Below are 15754 nucleotides of genomic sequence, written 5' to 3'. Positions count from 1 at the left end.
CTAAAAAGCCAACCACAAACCACAAAAACTACAAAACCAATTCAGAGCCGTTGTTTCATTTTGTGATTCAATTCATTTTGACAATCCTTTGCATCGCTGCTAAAATCAAAGCAAGTGATGAACACAAGTGTCATCTGGTAGACAGAGTAAGTCAGAGGGCACTGGGCACTTACCATCACTATCTCTGCAAGATCACGGTTAAGCCTATTACAGTCCTTAGCTTCCCTCTTTGCGCCACATCGCTCACTCACATACACACACCACCCGCAATGTCAGAGTCTTAAGCTTTTAACCAAGTAAGAGCTACACCACAAGCAGAATGTAGAAATAAGTAAAACCAGACCGAATTATGCATCAGCTTAGAGGCAAAAAACTTCTAAATCGGAAATATCAAACAATCCCAAGCAAACGTCAGTTTGATGTGTCATTTGACATCTTATTCCTGATGGACAGTCTTTCCCCCTGACTTTCATTCCGCATGAATGATTTAGACTTTGGCAAAATTTGCACAAGAGTCTAATCCAATATTTCAACACTCAAACAACTTGGCAGCATTATCTTAATATAAATAAATTGAGATTTAGTATTCAGAATCACATAGTAAACTAAGGTTTGATGTTTTATAGAACAAAATCATATCATCCCTTCTATAATGCAGTCAACCCAGCCATTACTCAAATCAAATAATGCACATACATGAAAACAACATAGCTATATCAATAGATAGACTACAGTAGAATAAAGCTGGTAAACACCAATTTAAACACAAGATTTGAGAGTCAGAATTTCTCCATATAGATATTACCTAAACATATACAGTGCAAGGCTGAATGATAATATGGATTTATCGCTCAAATCAGTAACATCCTGATTGGTATGTGATAGCCATGGACCAGAGCACTGAGGGTAATAAATAAATAGGTAAATAAAACCAACATACTTCTTAAAGAGCTGCACCAGAGCTGCTTCAGAGACAGGAGGACAGCAAAGTAACAAGTGTGTTCACACTCAGCCACCATGATAACAACATTCACCACAGTCTGGAGCATCTCAGGAGAGAAGATCAGTGATAGCACTGAAGTAGACTTAAGTCCTTATTTTACATCCATTCACTAAACAGCATTCATATCCTGAGTAATAATCATTAAGGCATATCCACAGTACTTAATCCTTTGCTTATAATAGACAGCATGTGTGTTTATTCAAACCTTGATGAATGACTGTATAATGAAGACTATACCATGTGCTTTCCTTTGTAACTGAAGCAGATACTATAGCGGGTATTAATGTGTGTGTTTTTGTGCGCGCAGCTGCAGACCGTAAGCTGGTGAATGGAATGGAGGTTAATCCAATTCCACTGGCTAAGTGTTGCCTTCGAGCACATTTGTATGCAGCCAAACATTGATCACAGATATCCAGAGGTCTCTCTCTCTCTCTCCAAAAAGAAGGAAGCTTTTGAATTGGGACTAAAACGGGAAGTGCTGCAGCTGCGTTTCTATTCAGGGGCCGCCTCCTTGAAAGTCCTTTTTAATAGTTAATTCCAGTACAAAAGGTATCCCTTTACAAAACATCTCTCCAATTGTAGTCGAGATAGGCTTTTTTAATGGTGCATTCAGGCAGTCTTTGTCAAATTGTTACTAGAGAGAGATATATCACATATATCACATTGTATTTACCAGTTGTTTTATGCTGAGATGGTCATTGGTCACAGGTAAATACAACATATGACGCTCACCATTTAAAATGCCACTGCAGGGTGTAGCTAATTGAGCTTTAACCCAAATGTTTGTTTGGGTTATCAATCAATCATATCACTCATCAATTCATCCATCCATCCCCCTATCTGATTTGCTGTCCGCCTCCTCCTGTATTTTCAGCTCAGTCACATCACGTCTCTGTGCCTGTAATCCCATCCCAGCCCCTCTCCTGCCATCTTTCTCCCTTTGTTCACTCTTCTCTCTCCACCTGTTCATCTTTGTTCCCTGCCGACAATCGATGTCTGCTAATGCAGTGGGCTTCCACTCTTACCGTCATGTTGTATGACCTCAAATTATTGCTGGCCCCTTTAAGAGAGCTCTGGCCCCTGTTGCTAGGAGACAAGGGGCTGAGTGACGATAAGGAGGCTGAGGAGATGCTGCTGCCCTGATGCAACGGTGATGCTCTTCCCTCGACCAATCAGAGCAGTCCGAGCGGAGCAATCGCAGACCAATAGGTCAAATATAACAACCCAGAAAAAAGCAATAATGCAATCAATACAGTTTTAATGGAAAACAAGAGAAAAGTAAAAAAAAAAAGACAATATATGAAGCCAAGATTTGATTCTAATGGGACAGCAGGTTCAAGATTAGGACTGCTCAGCCATGGCATCGGCTCATATGTCTTGTAGAATATAAAAAACACCATATAGACGTTAAAAATGTTAAAAACAAACAAATTGTCACAAACAAATTGTCATTACCATTTGTTTTGTTTTTTATTCTTGCTGTATATTAAATAATGTGATGCACTGCTTCATACAATGTGTAATATTACTGAAATCTAGAGATTTTTAGCATTTAATTTAAAAAAAAGTCTAGGACTGTGTTTTAACATCGGATTGTCAAATAAAGTAGCGACCCACAGAACCTGGAATGACTCTAAAAAGCTGCACTAATCACTACTTTTACTGCAACAGAGGATAAACCGACTACGTGTACCATGAAATTGGCGACATGAAGTGTCAAACCCACAGAGAATTACAACATGAGTTTCCCTGTTGTTTTGGTTTCCCAGCCTAAAAATGTCAGCCCCGTCATCCTTGTTTCTAGCGGTTGCAGTTAGCTTTTGAAAAAGCTTTGACAAACCCCCTGTACTAAACAGCAGTCAGACAAAGTTAGCATTAAGATGGTGAGAAGGGGAACATCTAGTTGTTAATACCATGTATTTTCTCAGGAGTTGTTGGAGACCAAAGCAGGAGACTGAACCCGTGACTTAAATTCATCAGTTCGACACATATGAGTCAAAATAAATGTTGATATTTATATATTTTTTTTAAATAGTTTGCACACATAACCATAACAATGCTATCATGCATCCTGTCAAAGTGTTTTCAACTTACCTCTGAATGGGTATTTAAAAAAGCATTAAGTGAACCCATGCTAACCACGGTAAAGACAAAAGCCTGTTCACTCTAAACCCTGTAAATGACAGATATTACTGCTGCTTATCAAACTGATCACTCGTGGTAAACAGGGTGCCGGTGCCCATGGAAATGCACGGATATCTGCAACAGCTGAATATCAGTAAACAACAACATACAGTATGAGAGTGGCTGATGCTTTAAACAGGACCAGAGACACAGAGGGCTTCTCCTCTTCCTGTTTGTGTTGATGAGGCAGCTTCTTCTCTGCTGTAACCATGTGGGGACGACATGACGTGAGCTGTATCCATAGTGTAAGTGTGTGTGTGAGCCAACACTGTATTGCATGTATTTTCAGCTCTGACACACGGGGTAGGTGAGAGAACACTGTTGCCATGGAAATAGGTCTTCTCCTCTTGTGTGTTGCTGGCCCCTCTCTTTCGTTGTATTGCTTACTCCCTCTCTCTCTCTCTCACTCTCTCTCGCTCTCTCTATCTCTCTCTCTCTCTCTCTCTCTCTCTCTCTTTCTCTCTTCTGTGTTAATGAGATCTGTTTTACTGATGTGTCGTGATGTAGTCAAGCACTATTAATAAATTATGCTTATTGCTACACAGGTTTTTAAAGAGTTTAATAACATCAGTTCTCTTTATTGGCACAAGTATTGTAACAACATTCACAAAGCCATGAAGTACAAGGCCAATATAAAGAAATATCACGTAGAGATATCTTTTTAGGAATATTCGTATTAGATGTACAAACACAAAAATACCCCTCCCCCTTAACTTTAAATTGAAATACGATGGCATGCTTGTTACAAAATGTCTTAACTGACATGAAGCTCATAAGTACTGACCGTGTTTTTACACCTTTTTCAGACTATGAATAAATAGAAAGATCAATTAAAAAGGAATTTCAATGTTTCAAATGTTTATAAAAAGAGATTTGCATAGGCATATTTTAAACGTCTTTGTTTTTGGGAAATATAATAAGTGTGTATAATGTGTGTGTTTAATCTTGGAAGTTCAGACTGCACAAATGTGCTGTTATTTGAAATAATTTGTTTGTTAAGTTGTTAGTCACAGGACTAAATAATGGTCTATAACATTTCTCAGACTGCAAAGTCAAATAAAAGTCACACTGGATTCTATAATTTTGGATAGTGTGAAGAGAGTAACAAAGTTTTTAAGTGTTTTGTTGAAGTCGATCCAACATTTTATTCGACACAAGTCTCTGTTTTATACATTATGACAACAGGGGGCAGCCTAGACGGTGATTTGTTAATTTTGATCATGGAGACAGATTCGTTCACCCAAGAACCCACAATTCTTTTGGTTATGGTTTTAAATAAAGCTTTAGAGTTTTGAAAATATGACAGATCCAAGGTAAAACTGTCACCAGGACTGGACTCCACTGAGTCACAATTAATAAACTAAATGCTACTTCAGCACCATGGACAGTGCCATTGATTAATCAATACACAGCACAGTTAGCTGATATTTCAGAGCCGTGGTCCAGGCCACAGATTCTAACTCTCACACATACTGGACTAACATATTCAACTAAACACCCCCTCTGCCCCTGCTCTCTCTCTCTGCTACTAAGGGATGGATACGGGGGATGTCAGGTTAACAAGGGGCATGCAGTGTTGTCATTGAGTTGATCTGTGTGTAGATACAATATCGTGCTAATGTGTGTTTCTACAGTCACTTAATGTTATTGCCCATTCTATCTGACCCCTCCCCGACATTTGGCTTTTTCAACCATTCGCTCATGGCAAATGGCTTTTCTCTTTCAAACACACAGACGCACGCGCGCGCACACACACACACACACACACACACACACACACACACACACACACACACACACACACACACACACACACACACACACACACACACACACACACACACACACACACACACACACACACACACACACACACACACACACACGCACACGCACACGCACACGCACACGCACGCACACGCACACAGTCATTTCATGTCTCTGAGGAACACCAAATCTCTTTATGCTTCATTCTGAACTTGAGCTGCTCCACATTAGCCCTTCATAACTACAGCCATGCGGACACTAATTCAAATACATTACCCAGTCCACCCTTTTCTCTCCATTTAGAGCTCCTGTCCACAACCACTGAGCCTTTTCAACCAGAAACCGAGGAGCTGCAAAGATTATGTAAATAAGACTGGAAAAGGAAAAGACATTTAAATGTTTTTCATATTGTTGTAAAATCTGTACATGCTAATCAAATTAGAGCTGAGTTTGACCTGCAAGAGATTATATAAAATGTCTGCATCAGTTTGGACAGACCCTCTGACCCCCTCCTTTTAAACCCCTGGACACACGCGCACACACGCACACACGCACACACACAGACACACACACACACACACACCTAGGCAGGCAACACGTCTGTCTGGCGGGGTGGGCTCTCCCCATGTGACTGTCCATTATTGATGAGACAAGATGTATCCTGAAACTCCCCTGGGGTGATGAGCTCACTGATGAGGTCACCGCTCTGTGTGTGTGTGTGTGTGTGTGTGTGTGTGTGTGTGTGTGTGTGTGTGTGTGTGTGTGTGTGTGTGTGTGTGTGTGTGTGTGTGTGTGTGTGGCTCTTCATAAAGTGCTCCCTGACATCCTGCAGCTGCACCGCCTCCTCATACATTGATAAAAAGGCTGGGCCCCCATCAAACACCTTGCACTTTTTACATGGAAACAAAGATAAAGGCCTTTGATGACAAAAGCAGAAAGAACTACAGTCTGGCCCAGTTCATTTATTTACTGGTCCTCACCTCTTTTTTCCATCTCTAAACAACCTGACGGTAACTATGTTGTTATGCACATCTTATATTTGCAGGACAAACAAATAATATAAAAAGAAAGATAAACTCACAGCACCAGATGATTGTGTGTCTATGTCCGCTTGATGAATCCAAGTCCAATAATAACTCTACTTTTAGCAATGGTTTGGTCATCAACACAAGCAAGATTATCAGAGTCTTGTTTGCCGAAAACAGTCCCCTTTAGCTAAATGTGCAGCTAGAGAACCAAAACAAAGAGCTAAAAGAGGCTGAAAGCTGCACTTTGTAGAGCAGCAGAGTGGGTGAAGAGCTGCAAGTGATACTTTCATGTGATGTGGAATTATTTAATTTAATGATGACATTTTTAAATATTTTTTGGTTTAGCTGATGTCAAAAAACCTGAATGAAAATATCAGCAATTTAAAACGTAAGCACAGATTTAAGTTGTTGTGGATTCGGACTTTGTACCTTATGACAAGCTCCTCCATCTGGTGGGGATTAAATGCTAAAGACATTTCAGGTCATTGAGAGTGATTTGCTTTCAGCGTTATGTTCAAAGGTTTATAGTAAACTTCCGGATTAAGTGCAAACCACAAGTCCATTTTTTTATCACTCAGGGAGATGATGTGACTTGTACTAACTAGCACAAATGACTGTCCTAAGAAGCTCCTCTTGGACACTATCTGTGATGTTTTTGTAACTTGGGCAATCAAGTAGCTGCAGGAGAGGAGTTCCCCCGGCAGGAGAGGAGTCCCCAACACAGTTAAGGTATACACAACAGAACAACTTTAGTGTACACAAATGTAATTTCAATATAGAAATAAAATATTGAAATCACAGCGATGAAACAGTGGGGCTTGTCCAGTGAGAAAAAATGGCGGCCGGGTCAAAACATTTCTCAAATTACAGATTAACAGTACAACAAAATGCAATTCCAAAAACGTTTTATGTGAGACATTGGCAACACAGTAACAGAATATCGAGTCATATTTGATCAGCGCTGCTTAATTTTACCGTTAGATGTGAGTTTCATGAGCCGGAAAAATTGTATTGAACAGACCTGCAGACTGGACGCCATTGTCTCAAAACTGCCCCACACAAGATAAATGGTTGTGATTGGTTAGTATGATATCAAGACACTGGGAATCTGTCTGTATGGGAGAGGGGCCAGACCTACTGTATTTGCCAGAACAAATGAAACATGAATTTGGATGATTTCTCTGATGTTTCCAGGCTATAAAAACAACATCACCACCATCAAGAACTGCACTGACTACTCAGAGATTTACGTTTCAGATTAACATGGCGGCAACACCTTCTAGATGTTGTTAAAGAACCCTTTCACCACTGAGCCAAACGCACACACGCGCACGCGCAAACACGTCCAACAACAAACAAACATAAATGACCAGCCTTAATAACAAAAAACAAGAAGGTAAGAAAGACAATCTTTTGAAAAACCCTGTTTTTACACAGCTGTTTTCAACCTTTTGTGTTTATCTCGCTGCATAGAGCTGTGCACATTCATGCACAGAGAGGGCTGTGTGTGATGGGCGACAAAACTAACATAGGGAGACAATCCATGCTCAACAAACAGGCTAAATGACATGAGACTGACAGATGGAAGAAAAACACATTAGAGAGCAACCAGTGGAGCCTGCTCTTTCCCTGCAAAACCATCTTACAAAGAACCCTTAGCTGACACTCTCAACATACACTGAAGCCAAATACTTTCTCTCATGTCCTGACAGTGACAGCACTTAATGACACGTGTGGTTTGTTGTCGCTGCTGTCACAACTGTCTCATGTTTACCGGTCATAGGAAGACAAGAAAAGGCAGAGGGAAAAGGATAAAAGGCTTTTTAACCTTAAAATGTCCACCACCTTGTAATAGTGGTTTCCTCCTCTGTCACTAAAACAATCAAACACGATTAAAAAATAAAAATTGTATTATCTGCATAAATTACGCTGAAAAAAAGCCTATCGACCCTCCTGTTGCCTTGGTTACGGGAGCAGCACTGAATTGAGGAGGCAGAGGTGATGAGGGTTTCACTGGGAACAGAGCCGGAGAGATCTGACAGAATAATAAATCTACCTCTGCTTATTTTCTCCCTCTGAACCACTCCACATCTCTCTCTCTCTCTCTCTGTCTATCTCTATGTCTCTCTCACACACACACACACACTCTCGCCCTTCCCACTCGCTACAGTTTCCATTAATGACCCACTCATTTTTATGCCAATAAAACATGATAAAACCAAGGTGCTGGTAGGCCCGTGGTGCCTGAAGTATCCACTTCGAGTGAAGTTTCAGAAGACTTGAATAAACAGTAAACAACTCAGAGGGAATTATTCGAATAACCAGGATGCAACGGGGCAATCACATGTGATCAGACTCGAGGTTTTCACAGAGCAGCTCTCTCGTCATCTATCAGGCCTCTCTGCCTCTGGCCTCTTTCCTCTGCTAGCAGGAAGTTGAATGTAGCAGCTGTTCAAGACAAAATGCCACATAGAATTTTATGAAATGAGCCTGAGCTTGTGCTAGCCTCATTATTTTTTTTGTTAAATTATTATCGTGCATTTTAAATGCTAACAAATGGGATGAAGTGGGATCCTATAGTCTGGTTACTATTGATTTTCAAATACTTAGAGGGACGTAGCATAATCAGCTTCTCCTCTTTGTTTTGTTAAAATGTTGATTTTACTGTAAATAACAGAAAAAACAGGAAGTTTACAGCAAGTTTGGCAGGGAGTTCGAAGCAAATAACAGTAAAACAGAATGATTGTTTGAGACTTATTAAGATATAGTATAGTATTTCCTTTTCGTTCATGGGGGCCAGCTGTGAGTCCGGCAGAGCCAGACACAGACACTATGTCCCCATACACGGTACAAGAGTCGAGACCTGCAGCAGATTTGTGCTGCCATGAAATATTAAGAAGTGCTAAACATTTCAGCAGCAAAACCCGGGCTGTTTACAACTCTTTGATTTCACACCTTGCTGCTGTGCTCAACATAAGTACCAACTTGTTTCTCAGCGACTTTTCAGCGATGACAGGTGACGTAACCTGAAAACAGCCCTACCTCAAATCATACCGAAATCTCGGCAGGAGGTTTACAGCACGACAGATTTGTGAAAAGGCAGATTGAAAACAAAAGCACCAAACCTACGCTCGACCTCTGTGCATGGAAACCAAAGAAGAAAACTGCTCTCCTGCTCAGCAGCATACAAGTCTGCACTTCACTTTAAACGGTGCGACAATGACCAACATTACTGATGATTTTGCACTTTGAAGTGTGATGTAAAATGAGGGCTCACAGCAGAAACACGAACTAAAAACATTAAACTCAACCAATCAGCTCCCACTGAACTCTCCTTTAGTGGCTCCCAATCAGAGCAGGAGGCAGATTTCAAAAGGTGCTAATTTAAATCATTTGCTCTTCACTTGTAGTTGGGAAAAAAGAAGTGGTCTACAGTTGATTTTAATAACCTTCACAAACCATCATCAGCTACATAAAACTGCCTGAAGAGTGGGAGACTTCCTTGTGAGATTCTAAAGGGTTATTTAATGAGATCTGATGAGAACCACCGCTTTATCGAGGCCACTTACCTTTATGTCTGGGCCATTGCAGTTGAGGCTCATCCCGCGCTCGTCTGTGATCTCCGTAATCTCCGACAGGTCATCATCCTCAAACTCATCCAGGCTGATGTCATGGGTCAACCTGGGTGAGGGGCAAGATTAGGGGGGGAGAAGAGAGAGAGAGATGAAGAAAAAAACAACAACAATAAATCCTTCAGCACTCATCTGAAGCATCGCTACATCTCAAAATCTCTTGTTGACAGGGTAACAACGACCCCAGGCCAGAAGAAGAAGAATTACTTTATTAATCCCGCAATGGGAAAATTGATGTTTTCGATCTATTATTATTCATGTTACACACACATGCACAAACAGGGCCTATATACATGCAATTAATAGAGAGGTGTCCCAGAGCAGTTTGGGGTCACTCAACAGCATCTCGGCAGTGCCCAGGAGATGAACTGGCACCTCTCCAGCCACCAGTCCACGCTCCATTCATGGTCCACACAGGGACTCGAAAAAGCGACCCTCCGGTTCCCAGCCAATTCACCTATGGACTGAGCTACTGCCGCCCCACAGCCCTATGACACATCAAACAAGTGGACATGTGTCAAAAGTTAAAGTTAGTCCACATAAAACTAGAATTAGTTTCTGTTTTACAACCATTTGAAAGCCATTTCAATTTCACACCCAAATTTACTGTAATCATTCCACTGATTATTTTGGTAACTTCCCTGTGTTTTATATTGATAGGCAGTATAAACATGTAATAAATGGTTCATCACATCTATTATATGATGGAGAAACACATTATCATATTAGATACATCAATTGTTTATAGGTATTGTACATTAATAACTGTGCTTATAATTACATTATAGTGCGTTAATGTAAATGCTAAATAGTGGTTTGGGAGATCAAAGTAAAATGCTACCATGATTTTTCACTACTCCACTAAAGCTTATCCCTCTAATGACGATAACCAAACTGTTGGTATTCTTTTGGCCATTTCTGTGTTTAAAAAAAAAAAGAAGTTAAGATTCTCTTTGGGTACAGGAAGAAAAAAATTAAATAAAAACAACTGCTAGCACTTTCTCATCACAACCAGGAAGCAGTGTTCCCTGGCCAGTGACAACAACATCTGACTGGTGGGAGGATGCGATGGGAAGCGGATTGTTTATGTGGCTGCTGGTTAAACAGCCCGGTAAAGCTAAACACCTTCTCATTAGACATCAGGTGATTAGAAGACTGAAACGCAGTGGAAATGTATCATCACAGATGGCAGCTCAGTCTCTGATCTTACTGTAAAAAAACAAAAATCTACTTCAGGGGACTTAACTAACCCTAGCTCAATAACAGAAACAACACATGTTCAAGTTATTTATCCAGAGATGGAGTTTAAAATTAGATTCCAATCATGAACATCTTTAATCGTGTACAAAACTAAAGAAGTTATTCAATCTTTATTTCAACCAAACTAAAAGTCGTAGCAAGGAAAGCATAGCTCGTAGCATCCAGATTTAAAGGGGTTCATCCTCTAGGGAGCCTAAATGTGCTCAGTAAAATTCAGGGCATGACTTAGTTGGACGTGGTTTATTTCTGGTGGAGTTGACATGATGATATGGCGCTGGACGGTGGGCCATGGGCGACCAAAAACATTAGGATTCATCATCTGGGGATCAAGAATATCCACTGTAAATGTATTGCCAATCAACTTTTGAACAAAACAGCCAGTCATACAAGATACTGAGCAGTGTGCAAGCCTCTGCCCGAGCTGAATGATCTTACTCATTAAGTACTACAGGATCTGGAAGACAACGTTTACATTTTGCAGGGAGGAACATGATTGATTGCTCTTGCAGAAACCCTGGACCTCACTCCAGTGTCAGGCAGGGAAATGTACCATCCTGCTGTCTGTGGCAGGATTCAATTAGCTTCCAGTAAACAATGCTTCACTTTTCCCCATCTGTAATTATGTCCGCCTGTTATCTCTTTACACTGCAGCCTCCTGGGCATAACAGACGGTGTCAGAGAGCAGGAAAATGTTATTAGGAGGGACGAAAGAGAAGATGACAGTCGTGATCACGAGGAGCATAAAAGCAAGCTGTCACAGAAACCAGGTGAACTTGTACAGCTATGATCCCCCTGTAGTTGCACAATGCTCAATGTCAGTTTTTAAGCTACATCGACGGCGCAGCTGTCTCCTCTTGCAAAATTACGCACAGCTGAAGCCATCTTTAGCCATCACGTGTTGGAATAGGGGTATGAAAGACACATAGTGTGTGTAGAAGCATCTGTTCACCTCAATAATGAGGCCCTGAAGGAGGGAGGAGAGAAGGTCTAAAGGATGGAAAGGAGGACAGAGAAACAAAGAGGAGCGATCTATGAGTAAGGAAAATGGATCTCAGATGACAATACATGTACACCTGATGAAAAGAAATGACAAAAAGGAGGAGACTTTAAGAAATCACCCAGTAGAATCGTCCACCTTCACCGAGAAGTCCTCCAACGTACAAAGCTGCAGCATCAGTAAGCAGACTTGCAAGGTGAAAAAAAAAAAACAGACTGCATTTGCTCCTGCAACCTTAATTAAATGGCTTTGTTAATTTTCAAGAAAGGATAAGGCCACCAATGTCCCCATAAAAAGACCAAAACCAACAATGAGTTAATATTTACAAGTTCCATCTGTGTTTCCAAAGCCTAACCACATGTTCACAATAGGTGATATGTCACCACAGCAGATACAGCTAGTTTATTTTGGGTCAGTCCTGTTATGACTGCAGTCATTTTTCAGGCAATGTGCTGTGTGTGTGCCCTGTGGGTTTTTTTCTGCTTCCAATCATTTATGCAAATAGGTGTGTGCCATAGCTGTGCAATGAATGGTGGAGTGGTTCCAGGCCCTGGCTCTTGATTTGCTGCATGCTGAAAACTACCGGGTTTATAAAGAGCCAAGATGGAGGACGTCTGAGCTATTCCTCATCCTCCTCGTCTCCCAACAGGCCGCACTTCAGTGCAGCTTTGTAGTCCTTTTGAGTAGTTTTAGTTTCTTTGAGTAGTAAGGATGGGCTGTCACTTTTGTTAACATGTTTTTTTTCCTATTTATTGAGTTAGGGAGGTAAATCTTGTGTCATTTGTTTCTTCTTAACTTTGGTTAGGTAAGGTTTATTATTTCCTAGACAGGAACCTTTTGTTCGTTATTTTGGCCTTAATCCACCCTGAAGCCTATAGCTCAGCTTATATATATATATCATTATCTATTGTTGTCATTTTAACTATTTTTGTAAATAAAACCTTTTTCTTAGTATCAAACCAAATCATTGTTTGTGGCCACTTGGGACTTGGGGAAGATGGGGCTTTTTCATGTTGTGTCCTAGGCCCCCTAGACTGGGGCATAACAGTCCTAAATACTGTACAATGTTCATGCTGCTGCTGCATGTATGGTTATTAAACGGGCCTACCAGGCACAGGCCCAGGGGCCCATAAAGTTAGGGGCCCTGATTCACAAAATATTGCTACACAAAGAGATGCTGAATGACCACAAGTATATACAAAACAAGAAAAGAAATCACAAGAGACGAAAAACAATGACATAGAGACGTAAAATGTCTAAAAATAGCAATATAGCAAAACCACTGCAAAAGATGAAAAACGACAACCAAACAACCAAAAAAAACCATTAAAAAGTCTGAAAATAAGTGCGCAATGAACAAAAAGAGAGCCAAAATAACTACAGCTCAAAGTAGACTTTCAGTGGGGGGTCTCTTAAATATCTGTGTCCAGGGCTCGATTTAACTCATATTCCGTCCTTGTGCTGCTGTAAATATTCACTAGAGTAACAAATGTGTATAAATCAGTAGCTGAAAATAGTTCCCAACAAATGCATTATTCACTCCTGGCTGAGAAGTTTGCTAAAATCGACAATACCCAACTAGAAACTGTACTCGGACAGAGATTTGTTGACAGGCAAAATACAGAAGGACTGAAGCGTTTACAGAGAGTCAATGGGGTTCTTTAATCTAATTTATATTTTTTTCTGTTGTACTTTAGTGAAAATACTAGTAAAAAGAGTAGTATTCTATGATACACAATCAGATGTGCACAAATGCCTCATTCATAACATATAATTCAGGTAAATGAGTTCTGCCAACATGTCTCCAGCTCTTCTTGTCTTTAGCCACCAGATAATATGATCAGGACTAAGTCACAACACGTGGCTTAAGGCGCCATCTGAACTTGTTTCTTTGCTTTGTTGTCTCCATCTAAATTGCATTGACAGGCTTTGGTCTGGGGACACTGCTCTGCTTTTGAATTACACAAACTGTGAGGGTATCAATTCACTACAAATGTAATTTATAACACCGGAGACAAATGCGTGGGAGAGGAACAAAATCAATATGATCCTGAGCGTCCCCGTTATCAGCATCATCTACAGGAAGGAAGAGAAAGGGGGATGAGAAGAGAGGTGAGAAAGGATAGTAAAGGAAATTAAATGAAGAGATAGGAAAAGAAAGACTGCATGAAACCAGGAGACAATTAGCCATAAATGTGTTATTTATTTCAACCCTAAACTGCAGGTTTTGCCCGATAATTGGGGCTTTACAAGGACAAAAGGGGGAGGGGGGGTCGGGACTGTAGATTAAATCCAGAGGAAAGTGCAAATAGAGGCAGCGGACAGTGAGGGGGTGGAAAGAGTCATGGGGACAAATTGAATGGACGGAATGAGGGAGGAGAAAATGAAGTGCTGGGAGATAAACCACCTGGACAGGACAGGGTGACCCCTCTGCTGCAGTGAATTGTGGGTAAAGAGGGATGCAGCCACAAGAGAAAAACCAACCGAGTGTGTAATACAGGCCAAATTACGTTGTCACACATTACCGCGTAGCACAGGGCGAACAATGTCAAGCACGCTCACATCAAAGGCTCTTTGCGGTCGCATTACAGTGTAAAAACCTCCAATAACAAATAGGATATCATTTTCAATATCTACAAAAAATATTTCTGGGTTCCTCTGTGGGTTTGATGTCCCAGGTTTTAAATAGCAGAAACAAAACAAAATGTTTTTTTTTTTCATTTCTGACAGCAACATTTAGAACATCAAGTGGAAACGACATACTCAAGCAATAAAGAAATACATGTATTGAAATTTAATATGACTGTTAGTTAATGTCAAACACCTGTTTAAACGTAATGTCTATCTAAAACACACATTTGAATTTGTAAGTATCTGACACATACAAACTCCATACTGTAAACAAAGCTTGTTCTTCATCCCGCAGATCCCTCCCTCTTTCATACAGTTGTTGGCCTGTAGAGCCCAAAGTGTAGCTACAAGGACATGATCCCTCACCTGCCTCCCAGCCACAACAATGTTATTGATTTCAAGCAAGCAAGAAGCACTGCAGCGGTGGACTGAACCCAGGTATAAATATTTTATTCAATGTTGAATTCTACCAGTACGGTATATCCCACATTCAGTGAATAACAGAATAAAATGATCCGCAGGTATGTTGAATCTCAACGCCTCTGAACTGCTGCAACCTGTTCTCGTTCCCTACAAGGCCACTTTTTAAGGCTTCACGGTTGCATTTTTAAACACATGGTAAACGTTGTAAACAAACAAAACTACTACTAAGGTTTAGGAAACAAAACTACATGGATAGGTTAGGGAAAAGAAATCTTGGTTTGGGTTTAAAAGTATCACTTTCACATGGGATTGGACACAAACAGGCGGTCTCATGGGTGAAAGTCTGATGTGTGTTTGACCCAACCATCCACGCAGAACTCCTCCCTAAGAGGAGTTTATTACGTTTATTACACCACATCGCCTGACTTCCGAAATCCACCTGCTCTAAATACGTCATATTACGTAGATGGTTTAACATCAGTCAGCTGGAAGCCCAGAGCTCTTCATAAAGACACTTATAGGTACCAAAACATTTCACATCATCGCTTCTGCGGTTTGCAGAAACATTAAATATCAATCTTTAGTTTTTCTAGGGACCGAGCTGCTCTCACTTATCAGTTTATTAGGTCAGGCTGCTCATGCAATGTTCATACATATAACGAATAAAAGTAAGGCATAGTAAGTTGTGCATCTTCCATGTATTTATTTCCTGTTTTTGATGCTGAAGAAAGCTCTACAATACAAGTCAAGGGTTCTCGAAGTATGTTTTTCTAGGTTTCTAATTCCAACCAAGCCATTTTGATGCCTAACCCTAACCATCACCTGTAGG

The 15754-nt window shown here is 40.6% G+C and overlaps 1 protein-coding gene across 1 annotated transcript in view; it reads right to left on the bottom strand.

Moving 5' to 3' along the window:
* The window catches only part of mapk8ip1b (mitogen-activated protein kinase 8 interacting protein 1b), a gene marked incomplete at both ends in the record, with an annotated part of 50787 nt that overhangs the window by 24170 nt on the left and 10863 nt on the right, over nucleotides 1–15754 (bottom strand). Inside the window, one exon of the mRNA XM_083919094.1 lies at nucleotides 9552–9663. Coding sequence (XP_083775220.1) covers nucleotides 9552–9663 — 112 coding nt within the window. The remainder of the gene's footprint in view (nucleotides 1–9551; nucleotides 9664–15754) is intronic.

This window comes from Echiichthys vipera (assembly GCF_963691815.1).
Source record: "Echiichthys vipera genome assembly, chromosome: 1".
NCBI classification, from domain to species: Eukaryota; Metazoa; Chordata; class Actinopteri; order Perciformes; family Trachinidae; genus Echiichthys; species Echiichthys vipera.
Note: the sequence above shows the minus strand (reverse complement) of the source record. Positions and strands in the feature narration are given on the sequence as shown.